Raw genomic sequence first — 24,287 nt, 5'->3', positions numbered from 1 at the left:
TTCTCGCGCGTTTCCGTTGCCGGGTTCCCCTTCTAAATTTCTACCTTCACAGATCTGGCCTGGCGGCTTCCCCATTGTGCCCTTTTTGTGCCGAACCTGAGACAATAGATCACTTCCTGCTGTTCTGCCGCCGCTTCTCTCATTTGAGGAAGCGTCTTTTGCAAATTCTATTTCATCAACGGGCTTGCCTGTGTCCTCCGCGGTTATTCTTTTCATTGCCGCTTCTTTACTTGGACGAAGCGACAGGAGTGTGCGCTCTGCTGCGCAAAATTTTCTTCAAGAAACGCAGCGACCCCCGTTCTAATTTCTTTTTACCGATCTCAGTCAGTACGACATTGAAACATTACAGGCATTGTATACGATTATGTACATTAAGCCATTGTCCCGTCCTCGATCTCCTTGTTAACAAGACCTCTGTCCTTCCGTCTTCCAATCTATCAGACTGCATACTATTACCACTCCTTTTTCCATGAAAACATTCCTGTATCCAGCAATTAACCGCCTGTGTCTTGGCCACTCCCCCGTAGTGGGTATGTGCCAGCAATGTCTGAGGCCTTCCTTTTTCCTTTCTTCCTACAGCAGCAGCTTCAATGGCCGCCAAGTCTCAGAATCTCGCGAAAGACCCTACGAAAAGCGGCGTCCAAACTTCTGGTGGCCCCACTATGAGCTCCGACGCCCACCCGGTTCAAGCTCACGACGTAAACCAGCGACAAGTATTGGCGGTCAAGGACCCCAAGGGCCAATTCTACGGTGGTGGCACCCCGACACAGTCGCAGTCTACTGGAAAATCCAAGGAAGGACAGCCACCGACGGTCCTGTCCGTCGCAGCATGCAGCTGTGAGCTCAAAGATCAACAGCATGTTCACGTGGCACTCACTTCTCCTTGCGTTATGCCACGAACTACCGACGCTTCAACACAAACTTATACCGGAAGCCTTTGCAAGGAGAACACCCAGGACCACGCGGGAGGCCGCTCGGGTCGCCAGGAACTATCCAAGCTTAAAGAACCATCAGTTTACCAGAAGCGTCGAAACAATAGTGGCTCAAATGAAAACCCACTAAAAACTAGCGCCGCCACGCTGCAATTTCGGTCAGGGATACCTACACCCTCGAAGAAGAAGCCACTCATTAAAGGCACAGAACAAGAGAGAGGAAGTCATGTGGAAGCCCCAGACGACGGACGATCGGGAGCTTTGTTTAAGCAGAACATGATGGAAAGGCTGGCCAAAGCTAATGACATCCTCCGTGAGATGCTGGCCGAGCCACCTAGTAGTACGTCAATCATCAGTGCCGCCCCAAAGACGGTTCAGCCATGCCCCGTCAAGAACTCTGAATTTTCAACTGCCGTGTCCCGGAGCACACCGATTCGGGAAACGAGTGTACGCCCAAAGAATGCAGACCGAAAAGAAATCCCTAAAACACAGAAGCAGTGCCCGTCTGAGAGCACCAGCTTATTTATTGACGCCGGACAGTACATCGCAACAGACGAGCTGTGGAGTATCAACAAGACCATCAAGTCACAATGGAAAAAAGCACGTGCTAAGATCCATGAAGATGCAAGCGAAACGTACAACAAGTTTCTGCTTGATAGCTGTGAACATATGAGCAAATTGACAGGTGCTACACGAGAATCTGAGAGATTGAAGGTGGTCAAGGCACGGAAGGAGCTCCTTGCCTCCATGAAGAAGGAGGTGCACATCGCGTGTGGAGCCTTCGAAGAATGGAGGACACACTACCTCCAGGACGAGCTGCAGAAGTGCTGCACCGCACTTGAGCGTGGCGGCCACTCCTTCGTCTTAGCGGCGGTGCTCTACGAGGAAGCCTTCAAGGCTCTTCGCGACAAAGAGGCACGCACGCACTCACATGTCTCCACGCTCTGGATGGAGCTGATCAAGGTTGAAAAAATGAACCAGGACTTCTTCTCGTACTTCATCAACATCTAGCGCGAAATACACGATCTGGCGCCTACACAGCCGAATTTACGTTTTTGTAGGGCTCTTCTGGACATGTCAGCAACAGCAGCATCTGCTTAACGCGTCGCACTGAAGGTTTTTGTCGTGCTTTATTGGGGCATGTAAATCTACATGAGAGGCTCATAAAAACGTTTCCTGAACAAGAAGCTCCATGCAACAGTTTCTTTGCCGTGTTCTCGGGCATAACGCATGCCACGCTGGGTTCTTGAGGTTCAAGTGCAAAAATCCTTGCTAGCAGCGGAAGGCGTCCATCTCGGGTATGTGTGAGCGCTGTGTGATTGTACAGGAAATTCGCTAAAAAGTGGCGGCCATCAAAACAGCTGTATTGCTGTTAAGAAGTGTGGCTCTGAAGAAGACTAGAAAATTTCCAGCTGCTAACAGGTGAAGACGATGTTAACTTGGCGCTCCCGGCGCTTGCTAGAGCTTGGAAGTGATTCGGGAGAGCGGCAGGAGTATTTTTAGAAGAGTCGCGCAAACCACAGAAGCTGAATACAGCACATAATGAATAGGTTCATGATCACAGCAGCTGTACCAGGATGTGGCATTCTAGGCACCGACGCTTTTAAAATGTCCATTCGGCTTTCTTCCGATCATCGTGCCAATCGTGACAGGCTACAGGCAATTCATAAATCTGCAAATTGGTCTCACTTCAGAGTTATAATTTCGCGAATGCATGCCATTCCTAAAAAAAAAACTATGTTATTGCGACACTTCTCTGTCTTTGACATCCATATATCAACAGTGCATGGAAACACCTCAAAGCTTCTTTGCTCCAGATCACGGGTCTCTAATGCCAGCTCATCATATTTAGTGTCTGCATGTTATTTTCTTTCACAGAAGCTGAACATTGTAGCTTAATGATTTTCTTTCTTTTTTTTCCTTGGACAACACAGCATCCGCGCGATTCCTCGGAGCTAGTAAAACAGTGCCCTGAGACGATCCGCTTTCGACCAGAATTAAATTACCGCAAACAGCATTTCGTTCAGGAATGGTAGATTGTATAGCTACGGCTTTTTTTCAAATTCTTAGGGGCGACTTTTAACCAATACAAGTTAAATGATGGCAGACGGGTTCGCGACGAACGCTTACTCTGTCGCCGCTCAAGCCACAGCGAAGTCTTTCCCTTTCCTTTTCAATCCACATTTACAGCATCTTATATCTCGCCAGTTGACTTTTGGGGTTGCACACAGTGCCCCGAGAGCGCCTTTTACAGCCCACCACGCTGCAAGCCGCCATGATGGAGCCGCGACCGCCGTATGGAGGAGACTACTTCTACAGTGCCCCGAGAGCGCCTTTTACAGCCCACCACGCTGCAAGCCGCCATGATGGAGCCGCGACCGCCGTATGGAGGAGACTACTTCTTCCTTCTCGAGTTTCTCTGACTCGTTCTAGGAGTACCGCAGTTTAATTTATTTATTTTGCTCGCTGGGTAACTCAATGCCGCCTACTCGGTGCGGTGAAGCGCATTGACAAGGCTTTATTTAGTTATCAGAGGCAGTTCTTCGCCGGTTTGAATAAACGTTTAGTGTTTCAGCAGAAGTTTGCCGCATGCAGAGTTAAATGGAGAACACGTCGCACAAAACTTTCATGCCTCTTTCGTATGCTGTGAACGCATAAGCATGGTCATTCTCTATTCAAAAGCGTGCAAAATGACCAGGCGATTTTTCTTTTTAAGGATCGAAAATGCCCGTCAGGCTGGCGCACTACGAGAGAGCGGGCTTTAATACGCCTCTTTTTGTACTGGTTTCATATTGGAAAAGTGCAGTAGGCGAATTTACAGCTTTGGCTGACCGCTTTTAACCCCAGCATCAGCGGTGCTCAATTCGTGCGGCAGCGGCGCATTGCCTGGTGGAATGTATGCGGCTTTGTGGCCATTTCGCAGCGCAGTAGAAAGCCCGACTTGCGAGGCCTCCTTTGGAGATAGCATCAAAGACATTTTTTTTTTCGCTGCTCACCAAGCCCGACGCACCGATCCTCGTGAATTACGCTGACTGACCGATGGACTGCAGTCATGTCCGCAGTTAAAATTAGTCGTATCTCAAAACGCGACTGGCTGCGGCTCAACACACAGTTCCGCTTACTTAATTAACCCCGTAAATGTTTCGAGTTGTGGTGATGCAAACCCTGCATCGAAGGCCGATCCCACCGCGCCCACTGCGCATGCGCATTATTTCCAGGGAAGTCATGATGCCTACATTTAACTTTGGCTTACAGCATTGTCCCTTGTTCTTTGAGTCGATTTTTCGAACTGTTCCAACATTCGAAATTCCAGGAATGTAGTAATAACCACAAGCTCTCTTCTCGCTGTGGAACTTGCAATACTTTTAAGAATTACGTGCATCCTTCAACTAACAGCCATGTTTACGCCTACGTTATCTTTCCTTCTTTGCGTTCTTCTTTTATCCCGTAGTCTTCTTTCCAGCGCCGCCGGCACTGCTGTGGAACCGCCACTAAGAATATTTTGATAAAAAATTTTGAAGGTTAGGTTGTATTAATGATGCATAAACTATCTTAATATGTCCCTTTTTTGGGGGCCGCAATAGCATTTACTCGTTTGTACTGCTATCTGAACTCGTAGTGCAGCCGAGCTCGTCCAGGCGCTGTCTGTCCGCAAGGCTTCTATTCTGAGAAAACCTGATCGCAGTCACTTCTGCCAACCGAATTCACACACCTTGTTGAGGCTGTAGCGAGGAGTCACGGTTATTCCAGTTTTCACAGTCTCTCTTTTGGACCCAGGTTCTTAGCGCGCACTGTTTGACTGCATTTCTTAGTAAATCCTTGTCTTCAGTGGCAGATGCTAGAAAGTAGTCACAGGAGTGCGGCTACGATTAGGTAATGATCCCAATAATGAGGTGATGTTTCTTACAATGCGGCTTAGGGCGGCTGCTACTTGGAATATGGTACATACGCTCAGATGTATGTAGTTGCAGAATACTTACCGAAAGAAAATTTCCGCTTAGCAATCTGATTTAATTTGCGCATCACTGAACACGTCCGGGGTGCGAAAATTAGTAGGTTGGGAGCTTCACCTGGAAATAAAGGGCCTTAATAAAGGGCAAAAAGGATCATATACATTACTTTGCTAGACCGAAAAGGAAGAAGTGCGCAAATACAATTAATTTAGCTGAAACATAAATATGCGTTAAAAATACCTTGATAATTAAAAATAGGCTGTCGATAGTCGTTCTCACCAATCGCTGATTTTATATCTGCGCTGCCAACCGCAGTTGCCGCCCGGCAGCTGCTCATAGCCACAACCGCGTGCATTTTCTACGGAAACGGTGGCGTGCTGATATTCGTGACAGGAACGATCCACGTTATTAATTTTCACTACTATACGTAAACTGTCCTGTATTCTTGTAACTTCTATTACTACATAAGCTTACTTGTACGTACCGCTTTTCGCATTCTTTAAATAAGAAGTAATAATCGATTATTGGAGCGGGCCCGCCATGCGGCAGTAGCCGCGTGTCTCTTGAGCTGAAAATGACGCTGAAGGCGATTAAGGAGTGCCCGCTTCAGCGTTTATAATGGTCGCCAACTGTGAAAATGCAAAATTGCAATCCAATCTTAGCGTCGAGAACACCGACGTCTGCATTGCTGGCCCCACAGAGGTGACTACCCACTCGGGGACCTTCCGTGGGCACAGTAATATCAAGGGAGAGCGCACCGACCTGCTGACCAGGAATGACTTCGGGATAGCGGCCAGTCACGCCGTAGACCCGAGCTCGTCGCCGATGTCCGCACCATCATGCGAGTGTAAGCTGCGCAAGGGCAAAGATGTCCATGCGACTCTCGATTGCCCCAGTTCTAGGACCGCTAGGACCGTTCACGCTACGACGCAAACATGCGAGAGATTCGGAGATGACCATGACAGACGCGTTAGGCTCACTGCATCGAGCGTCTAGACTTCCAAATTCTCTCTCCAGATCTCAACAAGGCCCGGATTGCTCCTGTTGAGGATTCCACGGCTCAAAAAGAAGTCAACCATTCAGGACCTCTTTAAGGGGGAGGCTAGTGACGCGGCCTGATTGGGCGACAAGAAGGCGAGTCCTCAGCCCACGAAGACCACGCAAGCAGCGCCGGAGACGGCAGCTGCCACGCTGCGCTGGACGCCAGCCGAAACGCCTCGCGTAGCGCCCACTGACAGCGCCCCAAAGGAAACTCCTGACGAATCGTCGCTTTACGAAACCTTCCTTTGCCACCACTGCACACCGGAGCGCATCGTGTTATGACGCGCCAGAAATGGACAAAAACCGCCAATAAAGAAGCCTGAAACAAAATTGCTGCAATTGTACGTCGACGCCAAGAAGCACCTGGATTGCGACGGGCTGCGCAACATCAATTCGATGATCGCATCGCATTGGGGCAAGCTGCATGAAGAACTCCATAAAGGTTCCAAGAAGTCTTATAGTCAATTTCTCTGGGACTCCCGGAACTTTCTGGTAGATTTCGATGAAAGTGTGAGGTCGCCTGCCGCTTAATGGCCGAGACGCGGGTTGAGGTTCTGGCATCTATAAAATCTAAGGTGCGGGCCTCGTGTGCAGCGCACGAAAAATGGCGCTTAAGCTTTTTACAGGAAGAATTCGAGAAGTGCCGTGTGGCACTTTGCCGTGGAGCACATTGCAGCGTGCTTGCCAGCCTGCTATTCGAGGAGATCTTAGACTCTCGGCACGAAATGGACACTCGGACAAATGCGCTTGTTTCCGCATTATGGGAGGAGCTTGTGGTGGAAGTGAAATTTGACGAACGGTCATTCACCAGGTTCCTGTCACGATGCTAGTCGCGTCGTATTCCGGTGGACTGTTCGAGGCCTCACGACAATTCCGCTGCTGCCGTGGCCTACATTGTACAGTGTATATGAATCCCTACCGTCTTTGTTCGTCCTTCACAGTGCCATCCTTTTTCGTGGATCATGCCGACTGTCCGGGGGACTGTTCTAATTCCCTCAATAACAAGGGAGACCATTGCCTTGAAGCGGAACTGGCTGCTGTTGGCAAGAAAGGTGGTGCCGTTCTCTTCACTGCCTTCTTCCGCTGGAGTTCGGCGGTCTGGTAAATCAAATGTCGAAGCAGCCTTTTTGGAGAGGGTTTCAAACGCTGTCATTTGTCACTGATGGTAAGAAAATTTTCCCCTAATCCTACACTACATGCCACCATTTCAACTTAATCCCTCGTCTATCCGGATTCCATAAGACTGAAATGCTCGTAATAGCCGGTCCTTATAAATTCCTGGCGTCTCTACTGCAAGCCAGCTGTTGTGCGCTGGCGGCAGCAGACGAACCAAACATGGCACTATCTACGTCGGCGTTGTCTATGTTATCTCGCAGTTGTCAGCTCCACACGGACGCAGGCAAACGCCATCTATACCTCGAGGAAGTCCATTGAAACTGCGAGGAGATAATCATCAAAAAGCAGGGATGTATGACACCGGACTGTATGCTCAGCAATGCGTAAAAGTGAACAGAAACACCGTTTACCAATCTCAAGCTTTACAGCGTAAAGCAAGTATCGCAGGTTGCTCCCAGTGTGAAGACTTCTTGGTGGACTGTGCACTGCAGACGTATATTTGTAGTGTGTGGACACGCGTCGGTTTAGAGCACTTGAGTTTTAGATGCAAGGCAGTAAAGAGCATTTCAGAGTGTTTCCTGAGATGTCCTAGTTACATTTAGAAGTGTTATCGGCCAGGAGCTGATCCATTGGAACGCGTCTCCTTTCTAACGCACGTACGTTTACTTTTGATTTCATCATGATAAGATAGCCATTTTAGTGAGTGAGGTAAAAAGGAAGCGCGTATTTAACATCACTGTTAAGTACACTGTAAACCAAGCTACACCTTTAAGGATTGATTACAGTGTCTATAACACCCTTACACTCCTTGAAAAGGGTAACCTTAGGTAGCAAAGCCTCCTTATAAAGGCCACTTCTATCAGAATTCCACCCTTCTTTGTCCGAAGCCATGAAAGGTGTTTTACGTTACTTACGCCCTTTTATATTGGATGTAACAGTCACACTTCACTTTTAACACCCTTTTGAATTTTTCACTTTTGTGCTGCGTCATTCAATTTAGGCTTTTCACTATATTTTGTGTAGCAGTGTGAAGCTCCCTGTTATATTACATTGTACAGTTCACATTGCAGCCACCCACACATGTAATATGTACTAGAGACAATAGCTTGGCTTTTCCTTTGCATTCTGAATGCCCAGAACATGCGAAGAGCATTCGAAAAGGTCAGGCACGTTACACTGCATGCTCCGGCAAACATTTATTGATGTGAACCAGCAAATGCAACTTGGTGCATTCTTACAAACCATCAGACAATGCACTTCTACTCAGTCACATTAACATCCAGAGATAAGAGTTCAAATATGGAACAAAAGTTGCAGGCTCCTGGTTCGTAGCTCCTGTCGAACTGGCAGTACGCACCCGTAAATGCATCTGCACTGATGAAAGGATCAGTGACATGTCTTCTGTAAAAACAAAACAGAAAGAAAACTAAAAGTAAAACTTGCACTTAATACAAATGATAGCATTGGTGCCATGTACTAGTTTTAAAAGTTAGGGTAGTGAAAGCTCTCACCACGGGCTTGAAATTTTTTTCGGACGCTCGAAAAGCACTAAACGGTTACTAGAGGTGTCCTTGCCAAATTTAGGTCATACTCGCATGCCATATTTGTAAAGCAGAATGCCATTTGACAGTACCTCTTGCTGGGCTAGTTGGTGTAATATTGTGTAACAAAAGATAAAAACAGCGCTAATTTTGACACAAACCACACAGAAAGACGAGACAGGACGGGCGTCCGTCCTGTCCGGTCTTTCTGTGTGGTTTGTGTCAAAATTAGCGATGTTTTCATGTTTTGTTAGAGAATGCCATAATACTAGAAAACAACACCTTCAAAAAGAAAAAAAATTCTTTGCCTCATATGTGACAGACAAAAAATAAGAAAAAGAACATGGCAAGCGATTGTCAAACTGTTGCCTCAAGTGTGTTTTTGTATGCAGTTATTTCTGCTTTACATATGTCTATGGTAGAACTTTTCTGTCCCTTGCCTGATTTCTTTTGACTGTACTCCATTGATTTTTTTTCCTTTGATAAAGAGAGAAAGGGGCTGAAAGGGAAAGGCAGCCACACCTGCTTAAGTGGACATACTACAACAGGATATGACTGAAGAATGAAGGCGCAGATGCCCATCAGAGGAGGCCCTCCAGCCAATGGCATAGACTGATTTTCATAAAGCCATGGTTTCCATGAAGTCATAAAGCCATCAGTGGTGAATCCTCTTCCATCTGCCGTACCCTACAATGCCATGCTAGAATTTCCAAGGGGATCATCTTCAAGTTCATGAGAATCAGTTCATGTCACTGGCAGGGTGGGGGGGCTTTGAGAAGGTCTTTGGCTTTTTCCTCGAGTTGTATGGGGCTGTAGCATAAAATACGTTGAAATAAATTGACAGTGCTTTCTACACGAAATGTATGTGCATCAGTAGATGTGCTCTTACGTTACGAGGTGGGAAGGAATACCGTTGCATATATACATGGTGTTGTGGTGCAGGGGCTCACTCGAACCCGGGCTCCATCAGGTAGCGTGTCCGAGCCTTCGGGTTGAGGAAATATGGAACTTGAATTTTGGAAAAACGAAAAACAAGCGAATTTACTGGCACTTTGAAGAAATTTATTTACATAATTTAGAAACTATCAAATACTCAAATATTAAAAGTTCATAGCGTTCAGCGATTCGATGAGCCTTGTTGTCAGGGCCCAGAACAATCATTCTCACTCAGGTCGCCTGTTAAATATCCCAAGGCTCCACCCCTCCACCAGTTGGCGACCAGTTCAACACTTCGTACAGATTGGAAGAATGACAAAGCGCATAGCACGCGGAGGCACGCGTGGGAAGGGGCAAGGAGGATTCGGGTGTCCACTGCTACCTCGCACAGTAGAGCGGCACGTCTCTATCGAAAACGTGATTCGTGCGGGTGCCGCAGTCACTCCTGCGGCGGATCCTCTTCCCATGGGTCGGCTCCTGTCAGTCACAGCTAATAATTGGAAGGCACCATCCCCTCTTCTCTCCGTTGTCTTGTCCGTCGTCGGTCGCGTCTCGCGGCGAACCAAAGGGAAGGCCATCTCCCCCCCCCCCCCCCCTCCTTAAGAGCGTGGGAAAGATTCCACAGGTAGGTTCCCAGAGAGATCCTTTTTTTTCAAGGGGTCAACGACGGGCCAACAAGGGGTCAAAGGACGTCTCCGCAGCAGGGTTGTAAAACCTTCCTCCCTCGCCAGACGAGGATCGGCAGGTAGTAGTCACCGCTGCTGCCCGAAGGGACGACTTAATTGCTTGCAGAAGAACCAACATTTCTCCGTCGCCCGTAACATTGTCTCCTTTGACGTTGAACAGATTCTTTGAGGCTTCGCTGAAACTTCAACCACATGATCAAGCCAGCACTCAGCTCCCCTCCAGGAAAGCAAGGAAAGCCAGTTCAGAGTGGGATTACTACAATGTGGTTACTATAGCTCCTGGAGAAAAGCCCACACTAAAAACTCTCAGCACCCACGTATGCTGAGAAAACCAAACCTGCTACTGCACACATTCACACGCATAAACGCACGAAATAAAAACTTAAGTAGCAATTTTAGATACCTGAAGAGCACACCGGAACACTTAGAAAGAACGGCTAGGTGCGTCTGCGTTTCCATTCAATTTGCCCGTCTTGTACTTTACGTCGAAATGAGACTGTCGCAGAATGAAGCTGCACCTCATAAGGCGATTGTTCTTTGATGTTGCGGTTTGAAGCCAGGAAAGGGGACAATGGTTCGTTTTTACAGTGAATTTGGCGCCTCCGAGATAGCATTGTAGTTTCCTGATAGCCCAAACCATGCAAGCGCACTCTTTTTCCGACACGCAGTACGCCATCTCTCGAGAGCTCAGTTTTCGACTCAGGTAGAGAACGGGATGTTCGTTGCCGTCGTCACCCCTCCGGCAGAGAACGGCACCTAGTACTCAATCACTCGCATCACACTGGACCGTGAATTCTCAGTCGTAATCAGGAGCTCGCAAAACCGGGCGGCTAATCAGTACTGCATTCAGGTTTAAGAAGGACGTTTCCGTCTTTTCTCCCCAGACTACATTTGTCGGCTCTGCCCTGCGGAGACCATCGGTTAGGGGACTTGCCAAGCAGGATAATCACAGATATAGTGATTGTAATATCCCGTAAGTCCTAAGAACGCCTGAATGTCCGTCTTTGTAGACGGGGGGAAGTAGGGCATCGCAAATGCTTCACAGCCATTCAGAACCCTGTCCATCAGACGGGAATAACAAAATGGAGAATTTTTGAGCCCGAAGCCTATCATTGTTGGTTGATAGCTTCCCGTTGGAGTAACAAAAGCTGCGTATTTACTGGCGTGCTCAGTGAGCGGTACTTGCCAGTACCCTCGAGTAAGGTCTAGTGTAGTTACATAGGCTGCTCAACTGACCTGTTCCGCTCTCTCCTTAATATTGGGGATAGGGTACACTTGATCCTTGGTGACAGCATTTAACTTCCGGTAATCTACTACAGGCCTTGGGTCTTTACCCGGAGCTTCCACCAAGATAATAGGCGAAGCGTATTCGTTTTCGGAGTGCTTCATTACCCCTAATTCTCATCATCATCATCATCATCATCATCATCAGCCTTACTACACCCACTGCAGGGCAAAGGCCTCTCCCATGTCTCTCCAATTAACCCTATCCTTTGCCAACTGCATCCACCCTTTGCCTGCAAACTTCTTAATCTCATCCGCCCATCTAGCCTTCTGCCGCCCCCTGCTACGCTTACTTTCTCTTGGAACCCACTCCGTTACCCTTAAAGACCAGCGGTTATCTTGCCTTCGCATTACATGCCCTGCCCAAGCCCATTTCTTTCTCTTGACTTCGACTAGGATGTCATTAACCCGTGTTTGTTCCCTCACCCACTCTGCCCGCTTCCGATCTCTTAACGTTACACCTATCATTTTTCTTTCCATGGCTCGCTGCGTTGTCCTTAACTTAAGCTGAACTCTTTTCGTTAGCCTCCACGTTTCTGCCCCGTAGGTGAGTACCGGTAAGATTATGCTGTTGTACACTTTCCTCTTGAGGGAAATTGGTAAACTGCCACTCATGATCTGCGAGAATTTGCCATATGCGCTCCACCCCATTCTTATCCTTCTAGTTATCTCCCTCTCATGATCCGGATCAGCTGTCACTACCTGCCCTAAGTAGACGTATTCCGGCACAATTTCTAGGCTCTCGCTGCCAATTGTGAACTGCTGTTCCCTTGCTAGGCTGTTGAACATTACCTTGGTTTTCTGCATGTTAATTTTTAGACCCATCGATCTGCTCTGCCTGTCTAACTCGTTGATCATGATTTGCAGTTCACCTCCTGAGTGACTCAGCAAGGCAATGTCATCAGCAAATCTCAGATTATTTAGGTATTCTCCATTTATTCTTATTCCCAACTGTTCCTAATTCAGGCCTCGAAATACCTCCTGCAAACATGCGGTGAACAGCATTGGCGAGATCGTGTCTCCTTGCCTGACGCCCTTCTTTACCTGACCCCTAATTCTAGCATGTGTTTTACTTCCCTATCAAGGATATCTCTCTGCCTTGGAGAGAGTCGATAGCACATTGACCGCACTGGCTCCTCGGAAGTTAGCTCAATATCATGCTCAATCATTTCAGTTCTGCCTGGCCTGTCTACGAAGCAGACATCAAACTCTGCTATCAGTTCGCCGAGACCAGACAATTGAGATTCTTTTAGTTCTCCTCTCCGCTCAGTCCTCGTGAGGAGTTTCTGCCTGCTGCTTTCCTCTCCGCTTACACAGATAAGGTTGTCTTCCATGTCACGAGGGAGGTTCAGCGTTAGATTTATCGTGGTCTCTCCCTGCACGTAAGGCTTCATTAGGTTGCAATGATAAATGCGCGCTTCTTTACGCCTTCCCGGGGTTTTCACCACGTAGATAGTGTTAGAGAGCTTGGCAGTTACTTCAGCAGGCCCGTCTCACTGTACTTCGATCCCATTCTGCCTAGAAGCTCTCAGCAACATTACCTTGTCACCGATACAAAACGTCTGTTGGCGCGCTGTCCGATCATAGTAGACCTTAGATAAAGCCTGGGCTGACTTCACGCCGGCCTCCACTTCTTTAGTGTTATGTAGACGGTCTGGTAGACTCAACACGAACTCCACTACTGTCGGGTCCTCTCCGCGCCCTCCCCTGCCTTCGCGTACCATTCGCAGAGGTGAGCGCAGTGACATTATGTAGACCAACTCGGCGGGGTAAATCCAGTGGATTCATGCGGCACTGACCGGAAAGCGAAAAGCGCCGCAGGTAGGCATGCATCCCAGTCGCGCTTGATTTCATAGCACAATCCCCTAAGCACGCGCTTTAGAACAGAATGCCACCTTTCTACGCTGTTGATCTGCGGATGATGGATTGAGCTGTGCACTATATTAATGCCGCACCACTCTAGAAATGAGGTGGTGATGACACTAGTGAATACACTACCTTGATCACTTTGGATCTCGGAAGGGAATCCAACTCTAGCAAAAACTGATAACAGTGAATTCCTAACACTCTGTGACGCCACCTCGCGCAACGCAACAGCCTCTGGAAACTTCATGGCATGCATGGATATAACGACACCTTGACTCCGTCAAGGGAAGTGGCCCAAGTGTTAAAGGAAGTGGCCCAAGTATATCACCAAGCGGTGAAATGGCCCAGTAACGATCTAAAACCATTGGCGCTTTCCACTTATCTCGCGCCTTTCCGACCCGCTGACACGTGTCGCACGACCTTACAAAACGCTCCATGTCCTTAAACATCCAGGCCAATAGTATTCCTGTAAAAGCCTCTTCTCTGTTTTTTTGATTCCCAGGTGGCATGACCACGAATTTTCATGGGAAAGTCACAGTAAGTCTTGTCGGTACTTCTGAGGAACAACTAATTGGCCTCACCCCACTCCACGCTTATCCTTGTGTAAGCGATAAAGCACAGCGCCTCTCATCTGAAAAGCAATATGCTATTTTTTTTCTTACTTTTTCAGTGAAGCTTTCTGATCTCCTGTATCGTCGGGTCATTTGCTTGCTCCATACCTAGCTCTTCTTGGTTCGCACTCAGCAGTGTCGTGAAACTGCTTGACACTGGCGGCAAAAAACCACTATCTAGGATTTACTCGTTCCGCTGTTCGTCATGCTTACTGCCAGGCTGACCGGTCTCTCGGCTGCCTCGTTAGCGCGATTTTCTGAACCTTGTTCATTCATTTCTGCCCCAAGTTTAACGGTCGTTTCCTCCATAGTGGCATTCTCAGGAGTAAGCTGTGATGCAAGTTCTCGCGCCTTTGAACGTGTTAAGGCCTGCATAACTCGGTCTCGAAAAGGGATCTCCTTCTCTCGTTATAACATATCCGATTTGTTGGACAACAAATACGGAGAGCATTTCGGTAGTTTTCTTGAAACTGCGGCTTCTCTTGTAAGCATACCGAAAGGGCCCTCAATTACCACTGTCGTTATAGGCAAGCACACGCTTTGTTTTTTCACTACCTGTCGGATCCATACACATTGGCCTGTGCAATCGGATGGTGACACATATGACGGATGGACAACATCCATTGTTGAGGCTGAGTTGCCCAGCACCTTGCATTGCTTCGCGTTCCCTACCAGGCCACGCATGTAAGGTTGCAACAGCTTCATGTTTTCATCGCACTTACTGACATACGAGAACGCAACCTTTTCCTCATGACAGTTCAGTGCTATGTGATCCAGCTCACTGCATCTGTAGCAAGTGAGCGGCCTCCAAGCCTCAAAAGCGACTTTTTCTTTCGGCACTTTGGCCATTTTTGCACCTTTCTCATTGCCTTCCTCTCTTTCAGGTTTATCGGAAGAAACCTTTCTTTCGTCTTTCTCGACTGTAGAGTTCGCAAAGTGCCTCTCGTGACGGTAATTCGCACTTCTCCCGAAATTATGGGGCCTATCAACTCTAGTGTTGTCAAACTGCCGGCGCGAAGCGTACTCCTCAATGAGTTCGGCAGCTTTGGTCGCAGACGTTACATTGTCCCGGTCCAGTAGCCAATTTCTTTCCTCTTCAGGGAGGCAGTTGTAAAACTGCTCCAACAAAATCCTCTCCACTACAGCGTCCCGGTCACTATAGGACACGGTGCTCTTTAACCATTCGACGAAGTTTGCTTGCAGCTTGTACAAAAAAATCGGGATGGCTCTTGTTCCTCGACTTCTTAGCTCCCCGAAATCGCTGCGTGAAAGCTTCGGCACTATGTCTACTTTCTTAGAAGACAAGCCTTGACCTTCTTGTAGTCCGCGTCCTCCTCGCTGAGCCGCGCGACAACCTCCGATGCCTCGCAGGGCAGGACAGTCAGTAGCCTTTGAGACCAAGTGTATCGACTGAAGGGCAGTGTCTCGCAAGTTCGTCCAAAATTTGCTAGAGACTCCACTTCTCAACTCTATTTCTAACTTACGGAACTCTATCGCCCGCTCCTGATTTTTTTTTTTTTGCTTCATTTTCACTTTCACGCTCACGCCTTTTCTGCTGTCTGAGCTCCTCTTCCTTTTTTATTGTTCTATGAGGTTCCACGCGTCACTGAGCTCCTCATCATCTGCCCCCAAATCAGTGATTGTCTGAATAATCACGGGTTCTCGTGCCAAACCCTTTGTACCGACCCCAAATTCCTCATACAACAGCAACAGGTCCTGCTTCTGCCACTTCTGTAGGTCCACGATAGTTCTGAGTCTAGGCTATTTACAAAACAACTAATCAAAAATACCAACCCTGGACGATTTAAGAACAGGTCTCTACCAGTTCTAAATTTTAACCCTTTTCTAGAATCTGGTCCACATCACAGGAAAGCCAAGCACTCACCCACTCATGTGATCATGTCCTGAGACAGCTGCTCTCTAGCTGGCTGACGGTTGTTGCCGGTTGTAGGTTCCGATCTCGCGGCCGGTCACCAGTTGTGGTGCAGGTGCTCACTCAAACCCGGGTGCCTTCGGGTAGCGTGTTCGAGCCTTCGGGCTGAGGAAATATGAAACTTGAAGTTTGGGAAGACGAAAAAGAAGCGGGTTTACTGGCGCTTTGAAGAAACTTTGAAGAACTTTGAAGAAGCTTTGAAGAAAAGAGCAAAGAGTCAAATGTTAGAAGTTCATAGTGTTAAGTGACTGGATGAGCCTTGTTGTCAGGGCCTAGAGCGACCGTTCTCACTCAGGTCGGCTGTTAAATATCCCAAGGCTCCACCCCTCCACCAGTTGGCGACCAGTTCAACACGTGGCACAGATCGGAAGATGACATAGCAAATAGCACGCGGAGGCACTTGTAGGAATGGGCGAGGAGGATTCGGGGATCTACTGCTACCTCGCACAGTGTAGCAGCACGTCTCTATCGAGAACAGGTGATTCGTGCAGGTGCCGCGGTCACTCCTCCGGCAGGCCTTGGGTCGGCTCCTGTCAGTCACAGCTAATCACTGGAAGACATCGTCCTCTTTTCCCTCTGTCGTCTTGCCCGTCGTCAATCGCGTCTCGCGGCGAACTAGACAAAGGGAAGACCCCCCCTCCATAACAGCGCGGGAAAGATTCCGCAGGTAGGTTCCCAGAGACATCCTTTTTTCCGCGAGGTCAACGAGGGGTCAAACGACGTGTCCCCAGCAGGGTTGTAACAATGCCAATGTACTGCATGCATATCGGCGTTTCAAACACATGCTTTGAAATGCAGGCCTGCACTTTCAGAATTTTGCTTGAACTGCGCTGAAAGGCTGAGCTCTAATTCGATGAAATTGATTGGCACTTGAGCAACTCGTATAGCCCCATATTCATGGCAGCCAGTACTAAACTGCTCTGATGGCATTAGTATGGTAGGTGAGCGAACGAGGAGTCCACTGCAGAATGCAAAAATCAAGTGTACGAGATACCAAAAAGGAATGAAAAAATTAGTTTAACACTGTAACATTCTTCAGGGCTCTTTAATTTTGCGGTGTCATTCATACACTTAAAACTTCTTCAGAACTACATGGCCCCAGCTTCTTTTTATGCTGTATTTTTCCTCACAATGCAGTAACAACCACCTGACAAGCTGCAGTTCTGAATGCACACCTACCTGGAATGTTTTCGAATTGTTGAAGAGAATGTTCACGACTGCTCTTGTGTTGAATTAATTGGGGTTGTTCCTCACCATACCGTCATGCAAGCCATCCATGCTCGGGTAAGGGGAGATTTTTGCCATCATCTGCACTGAAAAGAAAAAAAATCATAAGTTAAACAAAAGCAGTGAAATGCAACGATATTCATATAAATACTGAAACATTAGCAAATGGCACTGATGCAGATTTGCGCGGTCCACAAGGTCTTTGAAAGGTGCTTTTTGCTTTCAAAATGGATTCTGGGAAGTTGAACAATACTACTTCTGCGTCAAAAAAATAAAGGGGAGAGGAAAATTGTCAGCTGTAGATTTTTCTTTTTCTAGCAACACTGACGCTGCACCCTAGAAGATGGGCCGAATTAACTACTTTTAATGTGGGTAAGAAATCAGATTTTCAAAAGTGCACCAGGCACATAAAGGCAATTAGCAAAAATTAAAATTAAATAAAAACATGAAAAATCAGCCCTGTAGGTCGCCATTTAAAATAAAAAAATGTGTAGCAGCCTGGGACACCTCAGTGTACAATTAAATTGCATTTTCAGAAAGCACGTGATGTGTGATCGGTCGTAACATGAATTGGTGTATTATTTTATTTTGTTTTTGTAGACTACCCTGTGCGCCTCTGGAAATGCACGAAATTCTGATCTCTTACTCATGCATTTCTGTTATGGTGCTTGCATTCAGCAGTAATCAATTCTAACGTAGCCTGCTGCATACAGTTCTCAGTGGTGACTCTTTTAATAAACGACTTTCATACCTTTAAAAGCAATGGGAAGCTGCTAAGGAGAACAAGCTAAAATTACTGAGCACCGGACAAACATCATTACTTGGAATAATCGGCGGATACTCAAAACACACGGTAGATACGCCAAGTCAGGAATTGGGCGATCATTAAATTTCATATATTCATCAAAATTATTGTCCGGGCACCTGCACAGAAAACTAGAATCTCATGAAAACTACACTGTAACGCAAGGTTCTCAGAGACATACAAGTACGTTGGCAAAGCCTTAAATAAAAACAAACGTGGAAATTTCCAAGTAACAGCCAGAAAGCAGTCAGAGATGACTGAAAATGCCACACAGCTAGCACACATTACACTGCAAAGCTCTGTGGCATAGACTACTTCCATTGCCTCGTACCATGTGAATGGCAGACTGCGCGTAGCACATGTAACGCCAAACAGACCGAGCGGCGCAAACGGCGGACGGCTACCGGCATGGCAAGACCGTGTCGTCGCACGCCGAGGGTGGGGAAGGGAGGAGCGGGGCGCCGACGGCAAGCGGTGCCGGTGAACGAGTCAGCAGCACGGGGACATGGCGGGGACGACGTTTATGAGAAAGGAGAACAGCGGCGTCGGTAGCGGCGGCGCGATGCCGCCATTACGGAATAGGATTCGTGTTCATGCATTTCAAGCCCTGCATCGGCGAACGAGTAACGAAAGCAAAAGCTGCGCACTTTTTTCCTGGCACTGTGAAATAGAGGCCATAATGCATTTCTACATCACAACTCACCTGAAATAGAGGCCATAATGCATTTCTACATCACAACTCACCTGAAACGTGTTACTCCCAAAGTGCATTTCAGCACACGGCAGAGTGCAAGCACTGGCGGCAGCTCTCAAGCTCCGCAGTTTGGGCTCGTTCACATTCAACTTCCTTCGGGCCCAGCGTTGCGAACAGGCCCGCCGTCGATGTCATTTGCCGGCATTGTTTGTTGAGACAGGGCAGTATACGCGCTGGCAGCACGAGGGAACACACACAATCTGTCGTCACAACGGCTACACGTGCAGCTTTCAGCGCGCGCGAACTTCACACAACCGGATATGAATACGGATGAGTCTATTTTGTTGAAAACAAGACAAGCCATGCCTAGACGCCGCAGTGGCTACAAAAACTTTTTTACATGATTTATTGACTGATAACAAATTATATTTTGAATCTCGGTTTTTAAACATTTTTTTATCTATAATTTGACTGTGAGCGAGAGCCGGCAAGGCCGGCATTAAAGAAGTCGAAACTGCGGCGCTTCTATCACACCCTTTATGAGCACGCGCAGACGCGGTTTGCTCAAACCAGGCCTCCGAGATTATACTCAGCTCTCGCGCGGGTAATCTTGAGGGCTTTGGCGAAACCCTCTCCTGACGGTGAGGGTGTTAGTTTGGCGCGCGACGAGGCAGGGACACAGCGGAGAGAGAGAAAGCTGGGGAGTCGTTTGCCTCTACCATTGCAGGCAACGCGTCGGGAAGCAGTGGGCACTTGTCCACTAATTTCCTGCCCATGCGTGTCCGTTAGTCAGGGGTTAAAGTGCAGTGCTGACAATGCACTGTGCGACAAGCGTGTTTATAAGCGGTCACGCTCACCTGCTCTGCTAGATGGACCCAACACTGTTCTTTACTAAAGAAATATCCCAAGGGGCAGTTGTAATGGATTTATAATAGCCACTCTCCTTGGCATTTCTTTTCCACAGGAAAAAATCTGCAGTACCGGCTGGCGGCTAAGAGAGGGGCGCGATGCTTGGAAAGGGCCCACTGACGAACCAGGCACAATGCCACAGTGACTGGGAAGCGAAACAAAATCGCAAAAGCAAGAAAGGAAGAGTATGCATTCCTTTGCCCAGACTAGAGTAATGTTGCATGCTTATCTCTATGAGCCGCGCTACACGGCGTACTCATTTTTGCGTTCATTTCTCATTTTCTTTCCAGTTGGCCCGCTTACCCCCTCGCATTGAATTGGGAGGCGTACCACCAGCGCCATGTATAGCAGGAACTTTGGAAAATAAATAATCGCTCATTGGGGACATTTTAGGTAGGGCTTGTTACAACATTGCGAATATCTGTGTCGCATAAGACTGTGTTGTTTGGCTAGTTCGTGACACGGGAACATGGTGCAAAGATTGACAGGCAATCACCACAATGTGATGCAACAAACGTGCAATAGGACCAATTATCGAGCGCCTCGCCTCCGCTAGCGCTTAGCGTTTTCAACGCCTTGCTTTCAGTTCTGCTGCTCGCACAGCTGTATCTTGGAATCTTGTCTGCGGCGCTTACTCTTCGGCCGCTCGCACCGCTGAGTCCTGACAGGATCGAGGTAGCCAAAGCAGGTCCCTGTATGTATGATCGCGTCCATGCCGCCAAACAGCGCCAGGTTGGTTATTGCTCTCAAACGTTTCTTGACGCAGTCGAGCATAGAGTCGGATATCATGCTGACCTTGTCAATGACTCATTTCATAAGATGGAATGCATGTGTTTTGGTCACTGGTGTTTAGGCCACGGTCCTGCGCCGTGGTCAAGTTGAACTCAGAGACTATGGCCATTCCACCCAGTGCGGTGATGGCTTTATCGGGGGTGGCACATGGATTGTTGCATTGACATTCAACCCACCACTGGTCGTCCACAGTTTGTAGTGCCTGTTGTAGGCACTCAGTCACCAACCGACGGACAAACGTAGTCCCACACAGTGCGGCACCAGTGAGGACCTCATTGTTGAAGGAAACTATAATTTAATCTGCAAAGTTCGAATCGGGATCATGACCTCTATGCCCTCGTGTCCGCTCTCGAGCAAAAGCCAACTTGGGCAACCGAATTAAAACCAAAAGCCATAAACCAGACCGAGCGTGGCGCAGAGTATACACTTCTTCTATACTTGTGTTTGTTGAGAGGCAGTTAAGGGAAGCAGGAGAGGTCACTGACAGCGACAGTTGTGCTTGTCCTCATCACTGTATCAAACGCTACGGGAAGTGATGACTGATCGTACCCTGAGGTTAATCGACTAATGTGATTCTCGTTTTACACCGTTGCACCCCAACGATATCCAGGAGTGCAACTAAGAAAAACTACCCATTTAACAACCTGAATCTTAAAGCGGGGTGCAAAAAGGGTGTTACCTTATAACACATATCCTTTTCACGAAAGTTGTGGGTGCTGTAAGGGTGAATACATGGCATTCTGCCCTTAAGGGTGCAAAGTGGTTTACAGTGATACCTTCCCAAGGCAGGAGGTTAGGGAGATTGGTCGGAGGTTTTCGATTTGGTGTCTTTTGCCCGGCTTAGGTATCATAATTGCCTCTGCATGTTTCCAATCCGCCGGCATGATTCCTTTTCCCAGATTTTGTTTAAGTACTTGGTAAGTTCGGTGATGGCCGTGTCTCCCATGTTTCTAATGGTAGCGTTATTTATTCTGTCCTTTCCGGCTGCCGTATTCTTTTCGGCTTCCCTTATGACTGCCCTTACTTCCTCCTCAGTGATCGGCCTATCCATATCGGAGTTGTCTTGTCCTGTGTATTCTTGGTCTTGCTTTGGGTGCGTGGTTGTGCCGTAGCATTTCTCCCTCAGTGCCTGTGTTAGTTGGTCTTCCTTTCTGGGAAAGGTGTGGATTAGTCGTTTCATGTACTTGGCGCTTTCCGTTTTTGTTTTTCTTTGGTCTATCAAGGCTCTTAGTATATTCGAAGTTCGGGCCATGGCTAGTCTTCCTCTAAGTGTTTCCGTAAACTCTTGCCAGTTATGCGTGGCGATGTTGTCTGCGTGCTCTGGTGCCTTCTTGGTTAGTTCGGCGATCTTCAGTTTGAGTTTCCTGTTATATTTTTGCTGCCTCCATCTCCTGATAAGGCTTCTTCGTGCTTCACATCGGTGAAGAAGATGGCTGTCTACGTCTGGGTTCTGTTCAGTGCGAGCGATTATCTTCGTGAATTTTTGTCTGGCCTTTGTAAGCTCCATGCACCACTCTTCTGTGTTTGTTATCGGTTTCGAGGTTTCGTCGCTGTGGTTTCTGAAGGCTTCACAGTCTGTGATTTTGGCAGTCCCTAGGCATATCTTCATTTCTCCTGCGGCTATTTCTAGGCTAAGGATGAAGTGGTTGCTCCCTAAGGTTTCCATTGTATTTTCCCATTGGATATTCTTGTTGTTTATTGACAAGGCTAGGTCAGGCGTGGTGTCTTTGCTGACGTTGTTTCCTATCCTCGTCGTAGTTATGGGGTCGTTAGCTAGCTCCATGCAGTATTTCTTTGCGCTTTCTGTTATGCTTCTACCTTTGGCATCGAGTTTTTGGTTCCCCAAACTGTGGTTTTCCGCATTAAAGTCTCCTAGGATCAACAGCGGGTTCTGCCCTGCCATATCGCTGGCTTTTTTGAACGGCTCGTTTATTCCGGGGTTCTTTTGTTTTGGGGCGCTGTACACGATTTTGATGAAAGCGCTGTCATCCGCTGGTTTTTCCGGTACAATTTCTAGAACCGTGTGGGGTACATCCGTATCTGTTATGTTGGTTTTGCACATTGCCGTAATTGATTTATGTACTAAGGTGGCGGCCTTGTCGGTACCGTCTCCGTCATACATCTCGTATCTGTTAGGCTTGTTTTAGCTCCGGCCCCGTATTCTTGGATGGCAATGATGTCCGGCGGTTTTTCTTGGTTCTTTACGAGCTGTATTAACTTAGTGTGTTGTCTCTTTATTCATCTACAGTTCCGTTGCCAAATTTTAAAGCTTGCTTTCTTGTTTAGCCTTGTGTGTTTGCCGTTAGAGATTTTGTGTTCTTTCTTCCTGTTCGTCGCAATGGATGGGCCTATTGCTTATGTGTTCTCTCATGCGTTTGCTGTGTACTTCCTTCGTTGTAGTCGCAACTTTCCCTCTTATGTAGTTCTATTTTCCATCCATTTTCTCTAGGTCTTCACTGACGTTTACATGGTGTCTCATTATTGCTATTAAAGTTGCTATCACCATCTCCTCATCTAGTTCTTTGATGTCTTGTAGTTCGTTTTGTGTCGCTATTATGGCGGCCACTTCTGCTGAATCTGGTTAGTACGTTCCGACTTGCTCGCCCTCCGTGATGGACATGGCTTTCCTGGCGTGTTCCAGGTTTTTTAGTGCGTTCAAGAGCACCAGGTTGGTTATTGCCCGCAAACGTTTGTTGACGCAGTCGAGCATAGAGGCGGACATCATGCTGATCTTGTCAATGACTCATTTCGTGTGACGGAACGCATACCTAAATGTGTATTGGTCACTGGTGCTTAGGCCACGGTCCTGCGCCATGGTTAGCTTGAACACAGAGTCTACGTTCATTCCACCCAGTGCGGTGGTGGCTTTATCGGGGGTGGCACACGGATTGTTGTGTTGACATTCGACCCACCACTGGTCGTCCACAGTATGTAATAAGCACTCAGTGACTAACCGAACGGCAAACGTCGTCCCACGCAGGGCGGCACAATTGAGGAACGCATTGTTGAAGGCAACTATAATGCAATCTAAAAAGTGTTGTATTGGGAGCATGACCTCTATGCCCTCGTCTCTACTCTCAGGCGAAAGCCAACTTGGGCAACCGAATTAAAACCGAAGACTGCAAACCATACCGAGCACGGCGCAGAGTATACACTTCTATATTTGTGTTTGTTCAGAGGCAGTTAAGAGAAGCGGGAGAGGTCACTGACAGTTACAGTGGCGCTTGTCGTCATCAATGTATCAAACGCTGCGGGAAGCGATCACTGTTCGTACCTTGAGATTAATCGACTAATGTGATTCGTGTTTTACACCCTTGTATCCCAACCATCTGCAGGGGTGCAACTAAGAAAAACTAACCATTTAAAGTTCTGCACCTTAAGCGGAGTGAAAAAAGGGTGTTACCTTATGACACACACCCTTTTCACAAAACCGTGGGTGCTGCAAAGGTGAATAGATGGCATTCTGCCTTTAAGGGTGCAAAGTGGTTTACAGTATATAAATGTTCAGAAATTAAATTTATAGGATTTGTCACATATTCTAAAGTTCGTGGAAGCTGCATTGCCATTTGCGGCCCCAGAGCTAAATAATAGTTATCCAGAGGATCAATCGTATCTGATCAGTTATTTGGAAAAATATGCGCTTCTTTCAGCTGAATTCATTGACTTCATTCAAGATAATCTGCCTGTTTCGTATATTTTCACCTGTGCGGCGATGAAATATTAAAAAACGTTATTTTTTCGCTTCCTTTTTGGAGAGAAACATTCCTGAAGCGCTTGAATTGGTGTAAGCCAAAACTCATTGTAGTGAATCAGTTTTTTTTTTCAAGCGATATTTATTGCCGGAGGGCATCAATTATAGGTGAAGGTGTTTTGAAAGATGTAGTAGTGATGAAATGAATGGAAAAGGCTACCTGATTTGATGAAGTTCAGTAGAGAACGATGGGACGGCCCCTGCATCCAG

General features: G+C 47.5%; 1 protein-coding gene across 4 annotated transcripts in view; it reads left to right on the top strand.

Annotated features, from left to right (window-relative positions):
* Window positions 1-24,287, top strand: part of Oamb (Octopamine receptor in mushroom bodies) — a 508,904-nt gene that overhangs the window by 70,543 nt on the left and 414,074 nt on the right. Inside the window, exon 2 of one of the 4 annotated variants that reach the window (XM_077646922.1) lies at window positions 580-2,065. The exons of the other annotated variants lie outside the window; for them this stretch is intronic. Within the exon in view, the coding sequence (XP_077503048.1) occupies window positions 580-1,943 (1,364 nt within the window). The 3' untranslated portion in view covers window positions 1,944-2,065. Of the gene's footprint in view, window positions 1-579; window positions 2,066-24,287 lie in introns of those variants that run through there. 4 annotated transcript variants of the gene reach the window in all.

Source organism: Amblyomma americanum, chromosome 1 (genome assembly GCF_052857255.1).
Source record: "Amblyomma americanum isolate KBUSLIRL-KWMA chromosome 1, ASM5285725v1, whole genome shotgun sequence".
NCBI lineage: Eukaryota > Metazoa > Arthropoda > Arachnida > Ixodida > Ixodidae > Amblyomma > Amblyomma americanum.
This window is presented reverse-complemented; position numbering and strand designations above follow the sequence as displayed.